The sequence below is a fragment of the Hypanus sabinus genome, chromosome 3 (assembly GCF_030144855.1).
Source record: "Hypanus sabinus isolate sHypSab1 chromosome 3, sHypSab1.hap1, whole genome shotgun sequence".
NCBI lineage: Eukaryota > Metazoa > Chordata > Chondrichthyes > Myliobatiformes > Dasyatidae > Hypanus > Hypanus sabinus.
Window position 1 is genome coordinate 130,496,664 of NC_082708.1, and position 17,341 is coordinate 130,514,004.

General features: G+C 40.1%; 1 protein-coding gene across 11 annotated transcripts in view; it reads right to left on the reverse strand.

Moving 5' to 3' along the window:
* gab1 (GRB2-associated binding protein 1) overlaps positions 1 to 17,341 on the reverse strand; it is a 200,155-nt gene that overhangs the window by 89,189 nt on the left and 93,625 nt on the right. For 10 of the 11 annotated variants that reach the window (XM_059965122.1, XM_059965127.1, XM_059965128.1 and 7 more), the window contains exon 2: positions 6,020 to 6,314. The exons of the other annotated variant lie outside the window; for it this stretch is intronic. In XM_059965122.1, coding sequence (XP_059821105.1) covers positions 6,020 to 6,314 — 295 coding nt within the window. The remainder of the gene's footprint in view (positions 1 to 6,019; positions 6,315 to 17,341) is intronic. 11 annotated transcript variants of the gene reach the window in all.

Here is a 17,341-nt window from a genome sequence, read left to right on the forward strand (position 1 = left end):
CTACAGCAGCAGACAATGAATACATTCAGTGGCCACTTTATCAGGTACAAGAGGTACCTAATAAACTGGTCACCCTACTTCCAACTAGAATAACTCCCATCGACCATTACCCTGCCAAACTAGCTTATAATATGCATACTAGAAAATACTTGCTGGATGAATTTAAAAATTCTGTACGAGGGTGCCCATGCATGGGAGCACAATCAAGTATTTTAAGCATCTCAGTGGTCTGGAGCGTTTGATATGTTGCAAACCTGAACATTTCAAAGCTGGGAATTGGATCAATTGAGTTTTGAGGTTCACCCAAGCATATCACACATTCTTGGTGTCAACTTACTTATTGCTTATCATACCACTGACATTTGGGGCAGCAATGAAGGTCCTCCATCTCTGCCTGTCTATATCTATAGATATAGAAGGATTCTTCATTGCTGTTTCTGTAACAACATTTTTTTTTGACCAGTCAAGGTTGTTAGCCCTGAGTTGAAACCCTGAACCTGGAGGACTGCTGGACTACTCTTAGTCTACTCTTTAATGTGACCCTACCAAGATTCAGACATGAGGCCCTTACTCCAGCCAACATAGCCTTCTGGGTCCTTGAGGCACACGAGCCTCCAAACCCTAAAGATTGGTGATCCGCTTGGAGGACTTGGTGTCAAGTCATGTACCTAATGGCATTGACATGACACTCATTTCTGGCCTTCAAAGCTATAACCATATATTATGGAGCAGGCTTTGTATCATTAGGAACATATGATGCTAGTGTGTTGCTTTTCTTATCCCTTGAACAGATGCCTTTGACATCAGAGAAACTGACCAAGTAGCTTGAGAGTAGGCTGCAGGCTGCTCAAACACTTCCTGAAGCTCACAGAACATGTTCCACAATGTCTTATGCTGAGATGCTCGATCCATGGCTGGAGATAGAAGAGCCTGCAGACGCTGGAATCTGGAACAAACTAAATGCTGCAGGAACTTAGTAGGTCAGGCAGCATCTACAGAGCGAAGCTGACAGTTGACACCTTGGGTCAAGACCCTTCTCGACTGGGAAGCCATGGCACGGCTGCTTCAAAAGTGATTCCTCTGGCAGCACTGAAGAATTGGAGGCAACACGATGGTCATGACTGACCACTGGGAGTAAATTGGGAAGGAAGGAGGCAAAGGCATGTCCATCCAGGAAGATCCCATTCCCTGGTTCTTCAGAGGAACCACAATGCCCGGGTCTCACTGGTGAATAATGCATTTACAGGTTATCTCTGGCATATTTGAAATGCTACATGAAGACTTTTGACCCTGGACTGCTCGCTCCATGGGGTGTTTTCTACAAGTTTACATTGAGTTTCGATTTCCTTGCCATAGGATCTTAAGCAAATAAACATTAAACTGTCTCTTCCTTATAATTCATCAAATTGAATTGCTATCAAGTAGCTCCAGATGCACCTGGCCTCCCGGTTAATAGTGGACATCATCACAGCAGTCCCTCAGAGACATCTTCACAATAAGGATGCCCATCTGTTACATTCTGTGGAACTAATTCTGCCCCAAGACAGATCCAGAACAGATCTAGCAATTCAGTCATGAAACACAAATGGTAGAATTGTGCTTCAACACAACCCATGTCATGATGCAGTTTTTCCTCCACGCTCATGACATCAGGTCAAGGAACAAACTGGAAGCATGTCTGGAACAGCACAGAGATGAGCTGGCATGTCTGAAGCCAGAACATTTACCCAACAGAACAGCTGACAGTGATTCAAGAAACCAAGGGAACTTGGCTCTCTATACACTCTTTCCACAACAATTCATCGCAGTTCCAATTTACATGTAACATGCAATCATCAATTCAATACAGATTGCAGCAGATTTCCAGAATTAACATGTACATCATTATCAGAAAAATCTAGTTTTGGTGTGGCAATTATTTAAAAATTCCCACTTTTTCCAAAATAATCCCAGAGGACCTCGAACCTCAAACTGGAAGTTCAGATGGAACCTTATGACAGACAATTCCTATAATTGCAGCCAATTAATGCTTTTATCCAAGTAATTTCTATAACATCCTCAAATCTCTGTAACGAGAAACTTTGGGCTGCAGGGAGAGCAATCCCAGGCGGACATTCACTCAGGTTATACATTAGTGAGTTATTGGGAGACAGTTGTCTGTTGTCTAGGCAAGTACCAAATCATTGCCTAACAGTGCAGAATTGAGTGTGGACACCTACACAAAATGGTTCCACTTTCCTACCTCAATTCATCTAACATCTAATGATGTTGAACATTGTCCTTTCAACCAATTGATAACAGAACTTCAACCCCCTTCTGCATGTTGCCCAATTTCTGATGCCTTGCTGCAAAAGGTTATGTTAATACCAAGGAGTAACATGATGTAGTATAAACAGTTGTATTAGTGCCATGCTCGCCACTGGCCCCATCTTTTCTACATCTGAAATTCATACAGCATAGTTCATTTGTTGTTATCGAGGGTCTTTCATGATGCAAAAGCAATAGGATCTAGGGTGTACAGTTAAAAAAAAACTGGAACACCAATTTCAAACGGGAGTAAATCTAACCCAGGTCAATTGGAGCCAAAGTTCATACACAAATTTACAACAGAACAATGGGCTGCATTTAAGTAAGATAGGGTACAATTACGGCAATACATGAAGAGCCAACTTGAGCGGCCTAATAATGAAAGATAAGAAACTTAAAGCAAAAAAGGCCGCAAATGATATGTGTAAGGCTGTAAACACCAGCGAGAACCGCTGACTCTTTAAAACCTGCCAGGAAGGGAAATTAAGATAAGACGCAAAGGAGAGAATATGAGAAAAAATTAGCTGTCAATATAAAAAGGGAAACAAACTTCCATAGGGATGTATACAGTGCCTAGAAAAAGTATTCACCCCCCTTGGAAGTTTTCATGTTTTATTGCATTAAATAACATTAAATCACAGTGGAATTAATTTGGGTTTTTTGACCCTGATCAACCTTAAAGGATTCTTTAGTGTCAAACTGAAAATAGATCACTAGAAAGTGATTTAAATTAATTACAAATATACAACATAAAATAATTGATTGTGTAAGTATTCGTCCCCTCTATTACGACACACCGAATCATCACTGGTGCAGCCATTTGGTTTTATAAGTCATATAATTAATTAAATGGAGATCACTGTGTACAGTCAAGGTATTTCAATTGATTGTAGTAAAAATATACCTATATCTGGAAGGTCTGCTGCAGATGACTTAGTATCCTGGCAAAAACTACACCGTGAAGACAGAGAACACTCTAAGCAACTCCACAAAAAGGTCATTGAAAAGCACAAGTCAGGAGATGGATACAAGAATATTTCCAAGTCACTGAATATCCCTCGGAGTACAGTTAAGTCAATCATCAAGAAATGGAAAGAATATGGCACAGCTGCAAATCTGCTGAGATCAGGCCGTCCTCAAAAATTAAGTGACTCTGCGCAAGAAGGGGACCAATAAAGGAGGCCACCACTAGACCTACAACAACTCTGGAGCAGTTACAAGCTTCAGTAACTGAGATGGGAGAGACTGCACAGACAACAACTGTTGTCTGGGTGCTTCACCAGTCGCAGCTTTATGGGAGAGTGGCAAAGAGAAAGCTACTGTTGAAAAACACTCACATGAAATCTCGGCTAGAGTTTGCCAGAAGACACGTGGGAGATTCTGAAGTCAGATGGAAGAATCTAATGAAACCAAAACTGAGTTTTTTGGCCATCTGACTAAACACTATGTTCAGCGTAAGCCAAACACAGCACATAATCAAAATCACAACATTTCTACTGTGAATCATGGTGGTGGCTGCATCATGCTGTGAGGATGCTTCACTGTAGCAGGCCCTGGAAGGCTTGTGAAGGTAGAGGGTAAAATGAATGAGGCAAAATACAGGGAAATCCTGGAGGAAAACTTGCTGCAGTCTGCAAGAGAACTGCTACTTGGGAGATTTGTTTTCCAGCAAGACAATGACCCCAAGCATAAAGCCAAAGCTACACAGGAATGGCTTAAAAACAACAAAGTTAATATCCTGCAATGGCCAAGTCAGAGTCCAGACCCCAATCCAATTGAGAATCTGTGGCTGCACTTAAAGGACTGTTCACTCACGATCCCCATGCGATCTGACAGAGCTCCAGAAGTTTTGTAAAGAAGAATGGGGAAAAATTGCAGTGTCCAGATGTGCAAAGCTGATAGAATCCTATCCACACAGACTCAAGGTTGTAATTGCTGACAAATATGCATCTACTAAATACTGACTTGAAGTGGGTGAATGTTCATGTAATCAATTATTTTGTGTTTTATATTTGCAATTGATTTCACTTTGTAGAAATCTATTTTCACTTTGACATGAAAGTCTTTTTCTGTTGATCAGTGTCAAAAAAAAAAGCCAAATTAAACCTTTCACTGTGATTCAATGTTGTAAAGTAATAAAACATGGAAACTTCTGGGGGGGGGGGGGACTTTTTTATTGACACTGTATATAGCAAAAGGTTATCACTTGAAGGAATGGGCCAGATTAAAAACTAAAATTTAAATCTGTACATAGATCTTGAGAGTACCATTAACAGAGTACTTTGATCTGCTGTCACCAGAAAGATATTCAGAGATTGAAGAAGATTGAAGGATACCTGAGTAAGTCATACCACTGAGGTACTTGAAAAGTTGGCTGAAATTAAGTGAAACAACAGAACTGGATAGGATGCATCCCATAATTTGAGGGAAGTGCTGGAGGAAAATACTGGGATATGGACCATAATCTTTCAATGCTCATTCAATATTGGGGGTGGTGGGGGGGGGGTTTGTTGGTGACAGAGGACCGGAATACAATCCTTATTTCCTGGTTTAAACTTGGGGTGCAATCATAAACAGCATCTTCAGGCCAGTCAATTAAAGTTAAAAGGGAAAGCTTTTGGAAACACTGAAATGAGATAGTCACCTACAGCAATATGTATTAAGGAAAACCAACATGAATTTCTTGAAGGACAAATGATGTTTAACCAATTTGGAGGAATTTCTGATGAAGCATCTAATAGAACTGATAATGTATTACAGCTGCTGTTGTGCGCCTGGACTTCCAGAACACGTGTTATATGAACAGGCTTATCAGCAAAGTTGGAAAAATTGGTGAATAAAGATGAACTAATAGCAGAGAAAGCAGCACACACAAAATGCTGGAGGGACTCAGCAGGCCAGGTAGCATCTATGGAAAAAAGTACAGTTGATGTTTTGGGCCCAGACCCTATGGCAGGGCTGAGTTCATCTAGCATTTTGTGTGCTCTGCTTGTATTTCCAGCATCTGCAGATTCTATTGTTTGCAATAGCATAGAAACAAGGTCTACTGAATCATTGGCAAGACAGTGTTATGATGAATGGTTGTGCTTTGGACTTGAGGGAAAGTGAGTAGGGATCAGCATTAAGGCCATTTTTGTATTGATTTATATTATGAACCTATACTTGAAGTTACAAAGCACCGTTTCAGCTGTTCATATGTCCCTGGCAACACAAGTCTCCATAAGCAGTTCAATTAGATCAAGTACAAATTAAATGAAGGTAGCAACAAACCCTTTTCTCATGCAAAGAATCTGTGGAATAAGAAACTTCAACACGAGGCTATAATGTCAAATTTTAACTTTTCTTATTTCATTTACGGAAATAATAAGTTGCTCACTACCTCAGAGGAAGTTAAAACATCAGAAGTCCTTAAACACCACAGGTCCCTCTGGATGGCTAACTGACGTTATTAACAGGGAGAACCTGCAACACTTCCCTTTCATTTTCATTGTTACACTTGTTGTGTCTATCACTTCCTTGTTGGCTTGTCATATCAGTGTTCTTGGACTGAAAAGCATAACTTGACTTAATTGTGCCCCGCCCCATCTTTTTGAACGTTATTTAATTGAGCAAACAGCTGGCCCTTTAAGTTGTCTCTGCATTTCATTTAGGGAGTAAATGATACAAGTACGCTATTAAAAATAACATAGCTGAAAGCAAACAGGGCACTCACCCTCATCAGTAGGGTTGAACCCACAGATGTCACAAATGCATCGGACCCACTTGTTCATTTCTTCTTCAGTGTCTGCCACCAGGTAAAAGATGCGGTCAATTGTCTTAATATCAAAAATATAACTGTTCTCAAGATCTTTCTTATTAAAGGACAGGCCAGCATCCACTTGCTCACAGAGATTTAAGTCAATGACACGGATCGGTTTCTTTGCGTGATCATTTTTGTAGTATTCCAACACATCCGGATCTCCTGTCAGACGGCCACTTCGAAGTACAAACCACCGCTTCTTCCATGCCTGAAAAATAAAAGAGAAAAATGCCATTGGAGAGTCAGCACCATTATGATTTTCTATGCATTCACTGCTCTGCAGTATGGGAATGAAACCCAGAGTGTTTAAACACAAAAATAAAAGTTAAGGTGGAGAAAACTGGTAATAAATTTAATTCTGTCATTCATTTCTCCTGTTTATGAGAATATTTACAATTGGTTTTAAGTTTTATGGCTGCAATAAAGTAGAATTGGCACCTCATCCAAAAGCAAGGTCATGAGGGAAATATTTTTAACTTGAGATGCAATGCTAGTGATGTTTGCTCCAAAGTGCCCATTTTCTGTTTGATTCACTTTTCCTCAAACAATCAAAGGCTGATTGAAAAAGACAGTCAACAAGCAGGGTAAAATGTCGATAGATTTCCAGGCAGAAGCTGGTGCCTATTAATCTGCAGTCGGTATTACCGTCAATGCTCCTTTCCATAATTAAGGTGACTATCACCTGTTGTTTCAACCCTCATCATATCAGCATATTTGAAACAAGATGGAGAGAGAGAAAACAAAATGCAATATTTTGTTTTAAGTAAAATTTGTTAAAGTAAAATTGGATAGGTACATGGACAGGAAAGGAATGGAGGGTTATGGGCTGAGTGCAGGTCCGTGGGACTAGGTGGGATTAAGTCTTCGGCACGGACTAGAGATGGCCTGTTTCCGTGCTGTAATTGTTGTATGGTTATAATATTTAATTAGAAAGTAAATTTAGACGACACTCATCTTGGTGCAGTCAATGAATGATTACTTCCCCCCCCACACAAAAAGATGGGGTTGCTGCTTTCCAAAACATTGTGGCTAATTTATGCTAACGCAAAGCAAGATCCAACGAGGTAAAAATGAGACAAAATTTGTCCCTCTGGTGAGGGCCGAGGAATAAATACTTATTAAAGTACCAGCAGATCCACCTACTCTAAATAATACCATGGGGCTCTTCACATGCCCCAAGTGGTAATAAATTAGTGCCCAGTTGAATGTCCAATTTCATTAATATAAAATCTCTGATAGCACAAGATGTTCTTGGCATCACACAGAAAGTGACAGATTATGCACTCATCTCAAATCAAAAACTTTTCACCTAGCAAGAAGCTCAAGACGACCGGTTTATTTTGTTCTATAATGCACCACTGCGGCGAAGAATCTTACTTTGATAGTAGGCATGATTAGAAAAATCACAAACAGGAGAAAACCTGCTGAAGCTGTAAATCCAAGTGACACACAACTCAGCAGGCCAGGCAGCATCTATGGGAAAGAGTACAGTCAACGTTTCAGCCCGAGACCCTTCTGCAGGACACCAGAAGGGTCTCAGCCTGAAACGTCGACTGTACTCTTCCTCATAGGTGCTGCCTGGCCCACTGAGTTCCCCCAGCATTTTGTGTGAGATGATTGGAAGTTTTTTTCAAAAAGAAAGGCTGGAATTGTAAGTAACAATATGCTTTAATGAAACAATGACCTTGGATATATTGTTTGATGAGCTATAAATTGTGACAACGTTAACAAGTTACTTATTAAGAGCAGAGCTCACACCAACACTTTCAAATCTAAATACTTTCTTTTGCTACCATTCCATTACCTTTTAAAGTGAATAATGTCCCAAACTTGACATGCCAAAATGTTAACCACAATGTTTAAAAAATATATCAAGGGTATCACTTTAAAAATATTCCTCATGATTATATTATTTTCAATTTTATTCACAGGATAGTAATGTCACCAGCTGGGTCAATATTCACTGCTCATCTTAAATCATGCCCAAGAGGTTTACTAACCCATTTCAGAGGGTTGTTGAGAGTTACCCGGTAACTAATTTGATGGATCCAGAGTCACATACAGGCTAGATCAACTTAGGACATCAAATTTCCTTCTTCCGCAGACATTAATAAACTAAATTCATTTTTGTTACATTTTTTATGAAAATAATTTTGTGGCACAATTACTAACAGAAGTTCTTTTTTTGCTCCAGTTTTAATTGATCAAGTTGAAATTCTCAGTTCCCTTCCGGGAATTTACATTCACACCTTGGTGTATTTGTCCTAGCCTCTGAATTATAGTCCCTAAACATCCACTCTACTTTAAAACAAACTCACAAAAAAATTCATAATTCGATTTGCACAGTAAAAGATGAAGCACAAATACTTTTAAAAACTGAGTTTATTATTGAGACATTTGATTGAAACACACCATGGCCATCCGTTATTTTTACTGCTTCAGTACAGGGCTTTTCTCTTAGGGATGTGTGCAGACAATTTGGAAGCAGGGACAGTCTATTTAAGGCTATAGCAATCTAAGAGGCAGACAACACATTTAATAGTTTTAATTAACCGAGGGCAAAGCTATTGCAATTTCAATTATTGTTAATTTACGGTACTGGCATATTTAGCATTGGCAACGCTTCATCCTAATCAGTTTGCTGTGCCACACCAAGGATCCACCAAAATTAAAATAGCTGTGTCTAATGCGTATAGAAGGGCAAAAATCAAATATGCCGTATCATGACCACTGTTAGCGTAACAAACGTAACAAACCCACAACTCACCAACCCCGATCCGTCAACTTTGGAATGTGGGAAGAAACTGCAGGATATGCATGGAGTCATGAAGAGAATGTACAAACCTCATTGACAGTGGAGGGAATTGAATCTTGATCAGCAACTGCTGGTGCTGTAATAAGTTACGCTAACTGCTACACTACCACGCTGCGTTTTCTCTAAGGATTAAATCGTTTCCTCTGGTTTTTAAACAGAAAGTTGCTTTTTCTATGTGTTTTAGCAATGTGCACCAATTTCAGCAGAAACACACTAAAATGCACTTCAAAGATTTCAGATAAAACTACTGAGGACATATTCACTTAACGTCTATCACTATTCGATAACCAAATGTACCAGAATAGATTTAATATCATTGATGTATGTCGTGAAATTTGTTAATTTTACAGCAGTAAAATGAAATACATGATAAATAACTGCATTTTATATATATGGGTTCAAAGTCCATTGAGAAAATACTTAAATACTTAAGTTTATGTTTTTGATGGTAAAATAGTAAAACATAAGTGCAAGGGTTGAGCTGTGTGCGAGAGAATACTGAGATCAAATGAGACTACGCAGCGATTAATCTAACTGGTCACCAAGCACGGGCTGTTATCCTTGTATGACACTCAATTATAATGTCCCAAAAGTTGTAGAAATGCATTTGATCCTTAATTAGCAACTAGCAAAATATACAACCTTGAAGCAATGCAATTAAGTAATCAACAAAAGATACATCACCTGGTGGTTCCCAAAACCAAACTAAACTGCTCAGAACAAAGCACAAACACTCAACTTATTCCCTTTGTCCCCACCCGGGTGACTAGCTACCATAATAAAGGCACAACACAGAATAGAATGCAGATACAGAACAGACACATGGCTCCTGCACACTACTGTTATGTGATAAACAAACCTGATGGACAATGGGGTGCAGAGTTAACCATTCCCCCCCCCCCCGAGAACTATGAACTATTGCTATTGCTATGCTGCTAATGAGAGAGAGGGATGAAGCACAGAGGCAGGAACATCTGCTACAGATAAGAGAGAGACTGTTGATTTATTATATTTTGGCTCTTCCTGGATTATTTATCTTCCACTACGTTACTTTACTTGTTAACATTCCTCAGGAGACAGCAGGAGTGGCCTGATTTGATGGACATGGTCATTTAGAATTGATGGATGGCTGAGACCCCGTCAGTGGGGATAAAAGACAGGTCTGGGGAGACACCCCTCAGACACACCAGTGGACACTGACTCCGAATGTTGTGAACCCACAGGAAGGTGGGGGCTTCGAGGACTGAATCAGGAGATCGGTCAATTAAGCTCTCAGTGTGACTGCAGGGCCGATGGGGACTTGTGTGTGTGTCCACTCATGCCAGAGTGACGAGTCCACCACAGAAGAACGGTCTAGCTGAACAACAGAGGGGTCATAGCTGAATGGCCACAACGATACAACGGAGTAAGAAAGCAACAGAAGGTTTGCCTGCTGCAGCTGCCTAATCTCTTGCTCGCTCTCTCTCTCTCTCCAACGATTACAACACAACAGCCATAACTACCTCAGCACGCATGCTGAACTTTATACTCTATGACAATTCATTTACCCCTAGACATCGATAGAGCTTGTTCATTATTGCTTGTTATTATTCCTACACTTTTATGTATTGTTTATTATTGCTAACCTGTTTTATATGTATATTTGCATTTTTGGTACTGTATTGTGTAGTTTACTAATAAACACCTTTAGTTTCGGTACCACCAGACTCCAACAGATACTTCTATTTCTGCTGGTCTGTAAACCAAGTTACGGGGTACGTAACACTACACAACTCATTCCTATGAATTCAGAAATGAAATTTGCCACATGGATTGCCAATTAATAACTATGACCAATGCATGACTAATGCTGCTAGAAAACAAAATACCCACCTACTTATTCTATAATACAAACTTGAGTAAAATTTCAGTTTGTGATAGCCAGACTTCTTACTGCTGACACAGTATTGTCACAATTCATCCAAAAAGAACTAAAAATGAGCAAGGATTCCAACTTTCAACTGCTGAGCGCAAAACCCCTACCCAGCAGAATGAAGATGCGCTATATTCGGCTCTCCAAACAAACAGCATTCCAACTTCCAGAGTCTACATTTAAGCACAGAATGGTGACCTGAAAAATAACAGAACTATAAACTTCTACTAATCCATGTCCCAAGCACCAACTTTGAAAGGAAGGAAAAGTGAGAAAGCAGGAAAACTGGGAAGTGGAAAGGCACAAATCTTACCTTTTAATTGCACCATTAAATGGATATTCTGAGAAAAAAACAATTTGAACAAGCATCTTTTCTTGAACCCAAGTCAATACTCAAATTCAGAAATTCTAAGTTTGTTTTGGGTTGACAGATTTCTGAATGAAAAGTAAGTTTACATAACTGAAATCGACTGTCCACCTAAATAAAACCCGAAAGTGCAAACCCATTGATCTCTGCCATCTGCAGATTAGCTGACTAAGGGAGAAGTGGAGGGGAAAGAAATTTAGTTGAATAATTACTTTTTAAAAATCTATCCAAACTTTTCACAACTACTATTATATATGTTGCAGTATATGTATCCTTTATTATATGTTAATACATTGGAGAAGCTGCCACTATCATAGCTTTTGCATCAACTCCATTTTAATCATTCATTCAGATATAGGCGCTGCAATAGGCACACCCCAAAAACACTCCCAATAAGTTCACAATTGAGCTTTTAAAAGCCGTGATAGTGGAAGGTACAAACTGATGAAACCTAAAGTTTATTATGCTCTTTAACTGGGAGTGAAGAACAATTGCAAAACCATTCTCAACTCTCCATTTGACCAATCCAGAATACCCAATCCTGTAAGTGTACGGATATAGTACAACCCTCGAATACAGAGTTCCCGAAAAGAATTCCACCAACACTGCACAACACTAGACTGATGCACAGTGCTCGGCTGGGTACCACTGTAAATGGTTGTTTGTTTGAGGCTGCCAAACTGCCACGTTCACCAAGTGAACTCTGGCAGCTGCTCCAACATATAGCTCCTAGTTTGTCTGTAACTGAAAATGCAGTGGTAGCACTTTCATGAGTCTATTAACAATCATATGGTATTCTAATACTGTATAGAGGACATTTCCTTTACATAAGTTATGTTTCTTTCCAATCAGCAAAGACTTGATTACTTCCAGGATGCCATCATGGACAACCCTAATGGCAGCTCTTATTGAAAATGATGGAAAACATCAAATATTCTAATTTATGCTTGCTTTAGCTGAGAACCATAACTGCATCAATACTGTGTACAGTCAATGATGATGTTCTAATGCGAATAAACAATCTATCGCTGCTTAAAACTGAAGGAAATAGACTGGCACATTGCCCCTTCCAGAAGCTGCTGGCATAAGAGGGTCAAAATGCTGGTCTGATGGTGCGTTTAAAAAGACGAAGTTTTCTACTCCCAATACCAACTATCTTGCTGGCAAACGTGCTGTCTCTGGCAAATACAACTGATGATCTCAGAGCGAGGGTGCTGTATCAGAAGGACGTTAAGAACACATGCGTCCTTTGTTTTACGGATTCTTGGTTAACCCCTTCCGTGCCGAATGCAGCAATTTGAATAGATGGGCTCGTTAAGCTAGGCCAGTCGAGTCTCTCAAAAGCAGATGTGGAGGTACATGCCTCATGATCAACTCCTCATGGTGTACTAATGTGTCAGTGACGTCCCAATATTGCTCACCAGACAATGAGCATCTCACAATAAAGTGTTGGCTATTTTACCTGACGTGAGAGATTTCAGCGGTCTTTCTGGCAGCAATGTACATTCCACCTCAGGCCAGTGTAAAACCTTCTCTGAATGAAATGAGCACTGTAATCAACATGCATGAAACAGCATATCCTGATGTCTTCTCCATCATTCTGAGGGATTTAAACCAGGCCAGCTTGATAAGATCATTAAACAATAATCAACAATCACCTGTAGCACCAGAGGAAATAACACACTGGACCACTGTTACACTAAGTTCAGAGTGCCCACTGTGCTATTCCTCACCCACACTTTGGCAAGTCTGAGCACCTGGCTGCACTTCTATTCAGAGTACATGCAGAGACTGGAGATTGAAGTGCGGACCAAGGAGGCACAGGAGCACCGACAGAACTGGATTGAATCAGTGAACGGTGTTCAGGGAGCCATCTTTGAGCCCGCTTGAGTACGCCACAGTTGTCACTGACTTCATTAAAACCTGTGCGGATGAGAGTGTGCTTATGAAAACTTACTGTGTATCCCCAAACCAAAAGCTCTGGATGAACCAGAAGGTTTGTAGTCTGCTGAGGGCTAGATCTGTGGCATTTAAGTCTGGCAATCCAGGTCTCTATAAGAAAACCGGGTATGACTTGCAGAGGGCTACTTCAAGAGCCAAGAAACAATTTCAGGAGCGGTTGAAGGCGACATCGGATGCACGTCAACTCTGGCAGGGTTTACAGGCCATTACTTCCTGCAAAGCGAAACCCAACATCATGAATGGCAGTGATGCTTCACTTCCCGATAAACTCAATGGCTTTTATACTCACATTGAAAGGGAAGATTAACCTACAGCTATGAGGATCCTTACAGCATCCGATGACCCTGTGATCTTGGTTTCGGAGGCCGACATCAGGCTGTCTTTCAAGAGGGTGAACCCTCGCAAGGCAGCAGGGCCCAGCAGAGTACCTGGTAAGGCTCTGAAAACCTGTGCCAACCAAATGGCAGGAGTATTTAAAGATATTTTCCAATCTCTCACTGCTATGGTCAGAAGTTCCCACCTACTTCATAGGAGCAACAATTATACCAGTGCCCAAGAGGAGCAGTGTCAGCTGCCTCAGTGACTATCATTTAGTAGCTACAGTGATGAAATGTTTTGACAGGTCGATCATGGCTAGAATCGATACCGGTTTCAGGAAGGACCTGGACCCACTGCATTTTGCCTATCACCACATAGGTCTACAGCAGATGTGATCTCAATGGCTCTCCATGCAGCCTCAGATCACCTGGACAGTGCAAATACCCGTGTCAGGATGCTGTTTATTGACTATAGCTCAGCATTTAACACCATCATTCCTACTGTCCTGATCGAAAAGCTATATAACATAGGCATCTGTATCTCCCTTTACAACTGGATCCTTGACTTCCTAACCGGAAGACCACAATCCCTGTGGACTGGAAATAACATCTCCACCTCGGTGACAATACTGATGGGACGTGTGCTTAGTCCACTGGTGTAGTCTCTCTACCCCCATAACTGTGTGGCTAGGCATAACTCAAATAGCATCTACAAATTTGCTGATGATTCAACCATTGTTGGCAGAATTTCAGATGGAGACGAAAAGGTGTACAGGAGTGAGAGATGAGTTAGATGAGTGGTGTCGCAGCAACAACCTTGAACTCAACGTCAGCAAGACCAAGGAGCTGATTGTGGACTTCAGGAAGGGTAAGACAAAGGAACACATACCAATCCTCATAGAGGGATCAGAAGCGGAGAGAGTGAGCAATTTCAAGTTCCTGGGTGTCAAGGTCTCTGAGGACCTAACCTGGATGCAATTTATTGATGCAGCTGCAAAGAAGACAAGACAGCAGCTGTATTTCATTGGGAGTTTGAGGAGATTTGGTTTGTTAGCTAAAACACTCGAAAACTTCTACAAGTGAACCGTAGAGAGCATTCTAGCTGGCACCATCTGGTATTGGAGAGTGGGGGGAGGGGGGTTGCTTCTGCTCAAGATAGAAACGGTTACAGAAACATGTAAAATTAGTCCACTCTATCATGGGTACTAGCCTCTGTAGTATCCAAGACATCATCAAGGACCAGTGCCTCAGGAAAGCAGCATCCATCACTAGGGATCCACACCTCCCAGTACATGGCCTCTTCACACAGTTACTGCCAGGAAGGAGGATGAGGAACCTGAAGTCACACACTCAGTGATTCAGGAACAGCTTGTTCCCCTCTGCCATCCGATTTCTGAATGGACTTTGAACCCGTGAACACTATCTCACCACTTTATTTCTGTTCTTTTGCTCGACACATTTTAATTTAACTATTTAATAAACATATGTATACTTAATGTAACTCAGTTCTTTCCTCTGTATTTATCATGCATTTAATTGTACTGCTGCCATAAAGTTAAGAAATTTTACGACATATGCCAGTGATAACAAAACTGATTCTGACTTGCTCCTAAAAAATATCCAATTATATAGTATTCAGTTCTTAAGGCTGTCAGAACATCAAGCCATGCTTTACTTTGACTAGAGTTTCCTTGTAATCTCGCTGCTTTCTGTGTTCTGTTGCAGCCTGCAATCTTCTAAAAATAGTTCAAAATTTGCATTTAGTCAGACCAGAAAATTTGTTAAGCCAGTATAAGGTCAATTGATATTGAATCCTGAATTATTCAATGGAATACTAAAATGAGTACACCATTAGCATTATGATAAAAGCTTTAACAGAAGGAGGTCAGCCAGTATGATATTAAACATATTTAAAAAGAGTTTGGCATTAAATTTTATAGATATAGAAATGATTGGTTGAAATCTGCACAAGTCACATGTAATTTTACAACTAAATATATTTATAGATAAGAATTGGCTGCATTCTTAAATAGTCGGCAAGCATCAGCCTACTAACCAGTGCTGAGGAACAGAAATTACTGATAAATCAAATCTTCAAGTAAACACCTATAGATTCCTAATGAGCCACAGTAGTTAACATTTTGATTGATAGTCAGAAATACAACTCTGCACGTTAGAGAATTTTTCACTGACCCTTCTCTTGCAATGATAACAGGTCTCATAAAGATAACAACAGTGCACTAACGGCACAAAATGTACAACAAACAGTCATCCAAAGGGAAGCAGCTGCATTATTCCTAGTGGAGACTGAAGGTAAAATGATCAGTAAACAGGAATTACTCCTCTTGCCGTCCTTGCATGGCAGTTCCACAATCTGACCTGGAATGACCACTCTACACTTCCTCCTGCTGAGCAAGCAACTACAGGAGGATAAAATGCATTTATTACTACAAGTCACCTCACAGGAAGTTCCACATGCTGGAACAACATCCCAGCACCATATACAATGGATTCCAAATAATTGGGACACATTGGGACCATACATTTTGGTCTAATTAGGTTGCTGCCCCAGTTAGCTGAAGCTTCTTGGATATAGTTCAAAAGGCATAAAAATTTGTTTAACTGAGTAACAAATTACTTCAATGAATTACAGAACAATTAGAACACGACCAGTATTACTACTGTACTATAAAATTATCTAATAGTTAGCAATGGAGGAATTCATCCAGTGTACACTGCCGTGTTCTTTTGATTGACTGTAAATGATCAAAATCAGCACCTAGTATAGATAACAGACTGCCTTCATACAATGCTTTTAATGACTGCATACTCCAAATCTTCATTTTCATTGTGACATTCTAGACGATTGTCATTACCTTCAAATTCTTTGTAGTTCCTAACTTGTTGAAGTAGTGAAATCGCTTCTTTTTCACTCCTAGCCGTTTCTGGCGTCTCCAAGCCCAAATGTTTGAAACTGCATTGAGAAGTACAGCTCTGAATGATCTTACTGCTTATTTCTGGCCAACTTTCAACGACAAAAATCACTGTTGTTTGAACTCAAACACAAAGCTGACCATTTAAAAAGTGATCGCTTTCAGCACTGTGTGGTGTTTAACAGCCACACGAGTGCATGCAACTGCCGCTAGATCGAAACAGTTCAACGAAAGTCACCCTTCCCAATTAAATGGCGTAGTGTCTGAAATAATATAAGGGAATTCCTGCTATTTTTCTCAATTAGTTTTGTCCTTTAAGAGTTGTCGCCAATAAGCGGCCGTCACAGTTAACTGATGGCCCGATTAACTGGAATCCACTGTATTCCAGTTTTTTGTCCATTATGGCTTCAACATTATATGCTCATCAGGTCGCAATGCAGCATAATATTATGAGGAAACGAGCAAACATTTTTTAGGTTGTAACTGAATGTCAAACATTATATCATTCTGGGAATTCAAGATGTGCACTAAAAAGGCTCAAAAAGTATATTTTGGAAAAATTTCTTACACCAAATATAAAATCAATTCAACAGCCATTCAAATCATGCTTTGTAAAAGGATCTAGTGCTTTCCCAGTATATATGACAAATAAACTCTTTTCTGGCTTCTAGCCGGGTACAGGTATCAATTTTAACCGATGTTCTGATGACAAACTCTGCCATCTCTATCACAGATGATGCCTGGGCATGTTTAGTCCGGTGTTATTTATACCCCCTATAGTCCATCCCTCCTGATCGGATTGTCCTCATCCAATCAGGTTTCCACTGTCCCACCTTGTTTAAAATTGAATTCCAGCGACACCTTCATGTTTGTTACAATTCTTTTCCTCTAGTTTTATTTCAGTGGCTTTCTTCACTAGGCAGTTCCAA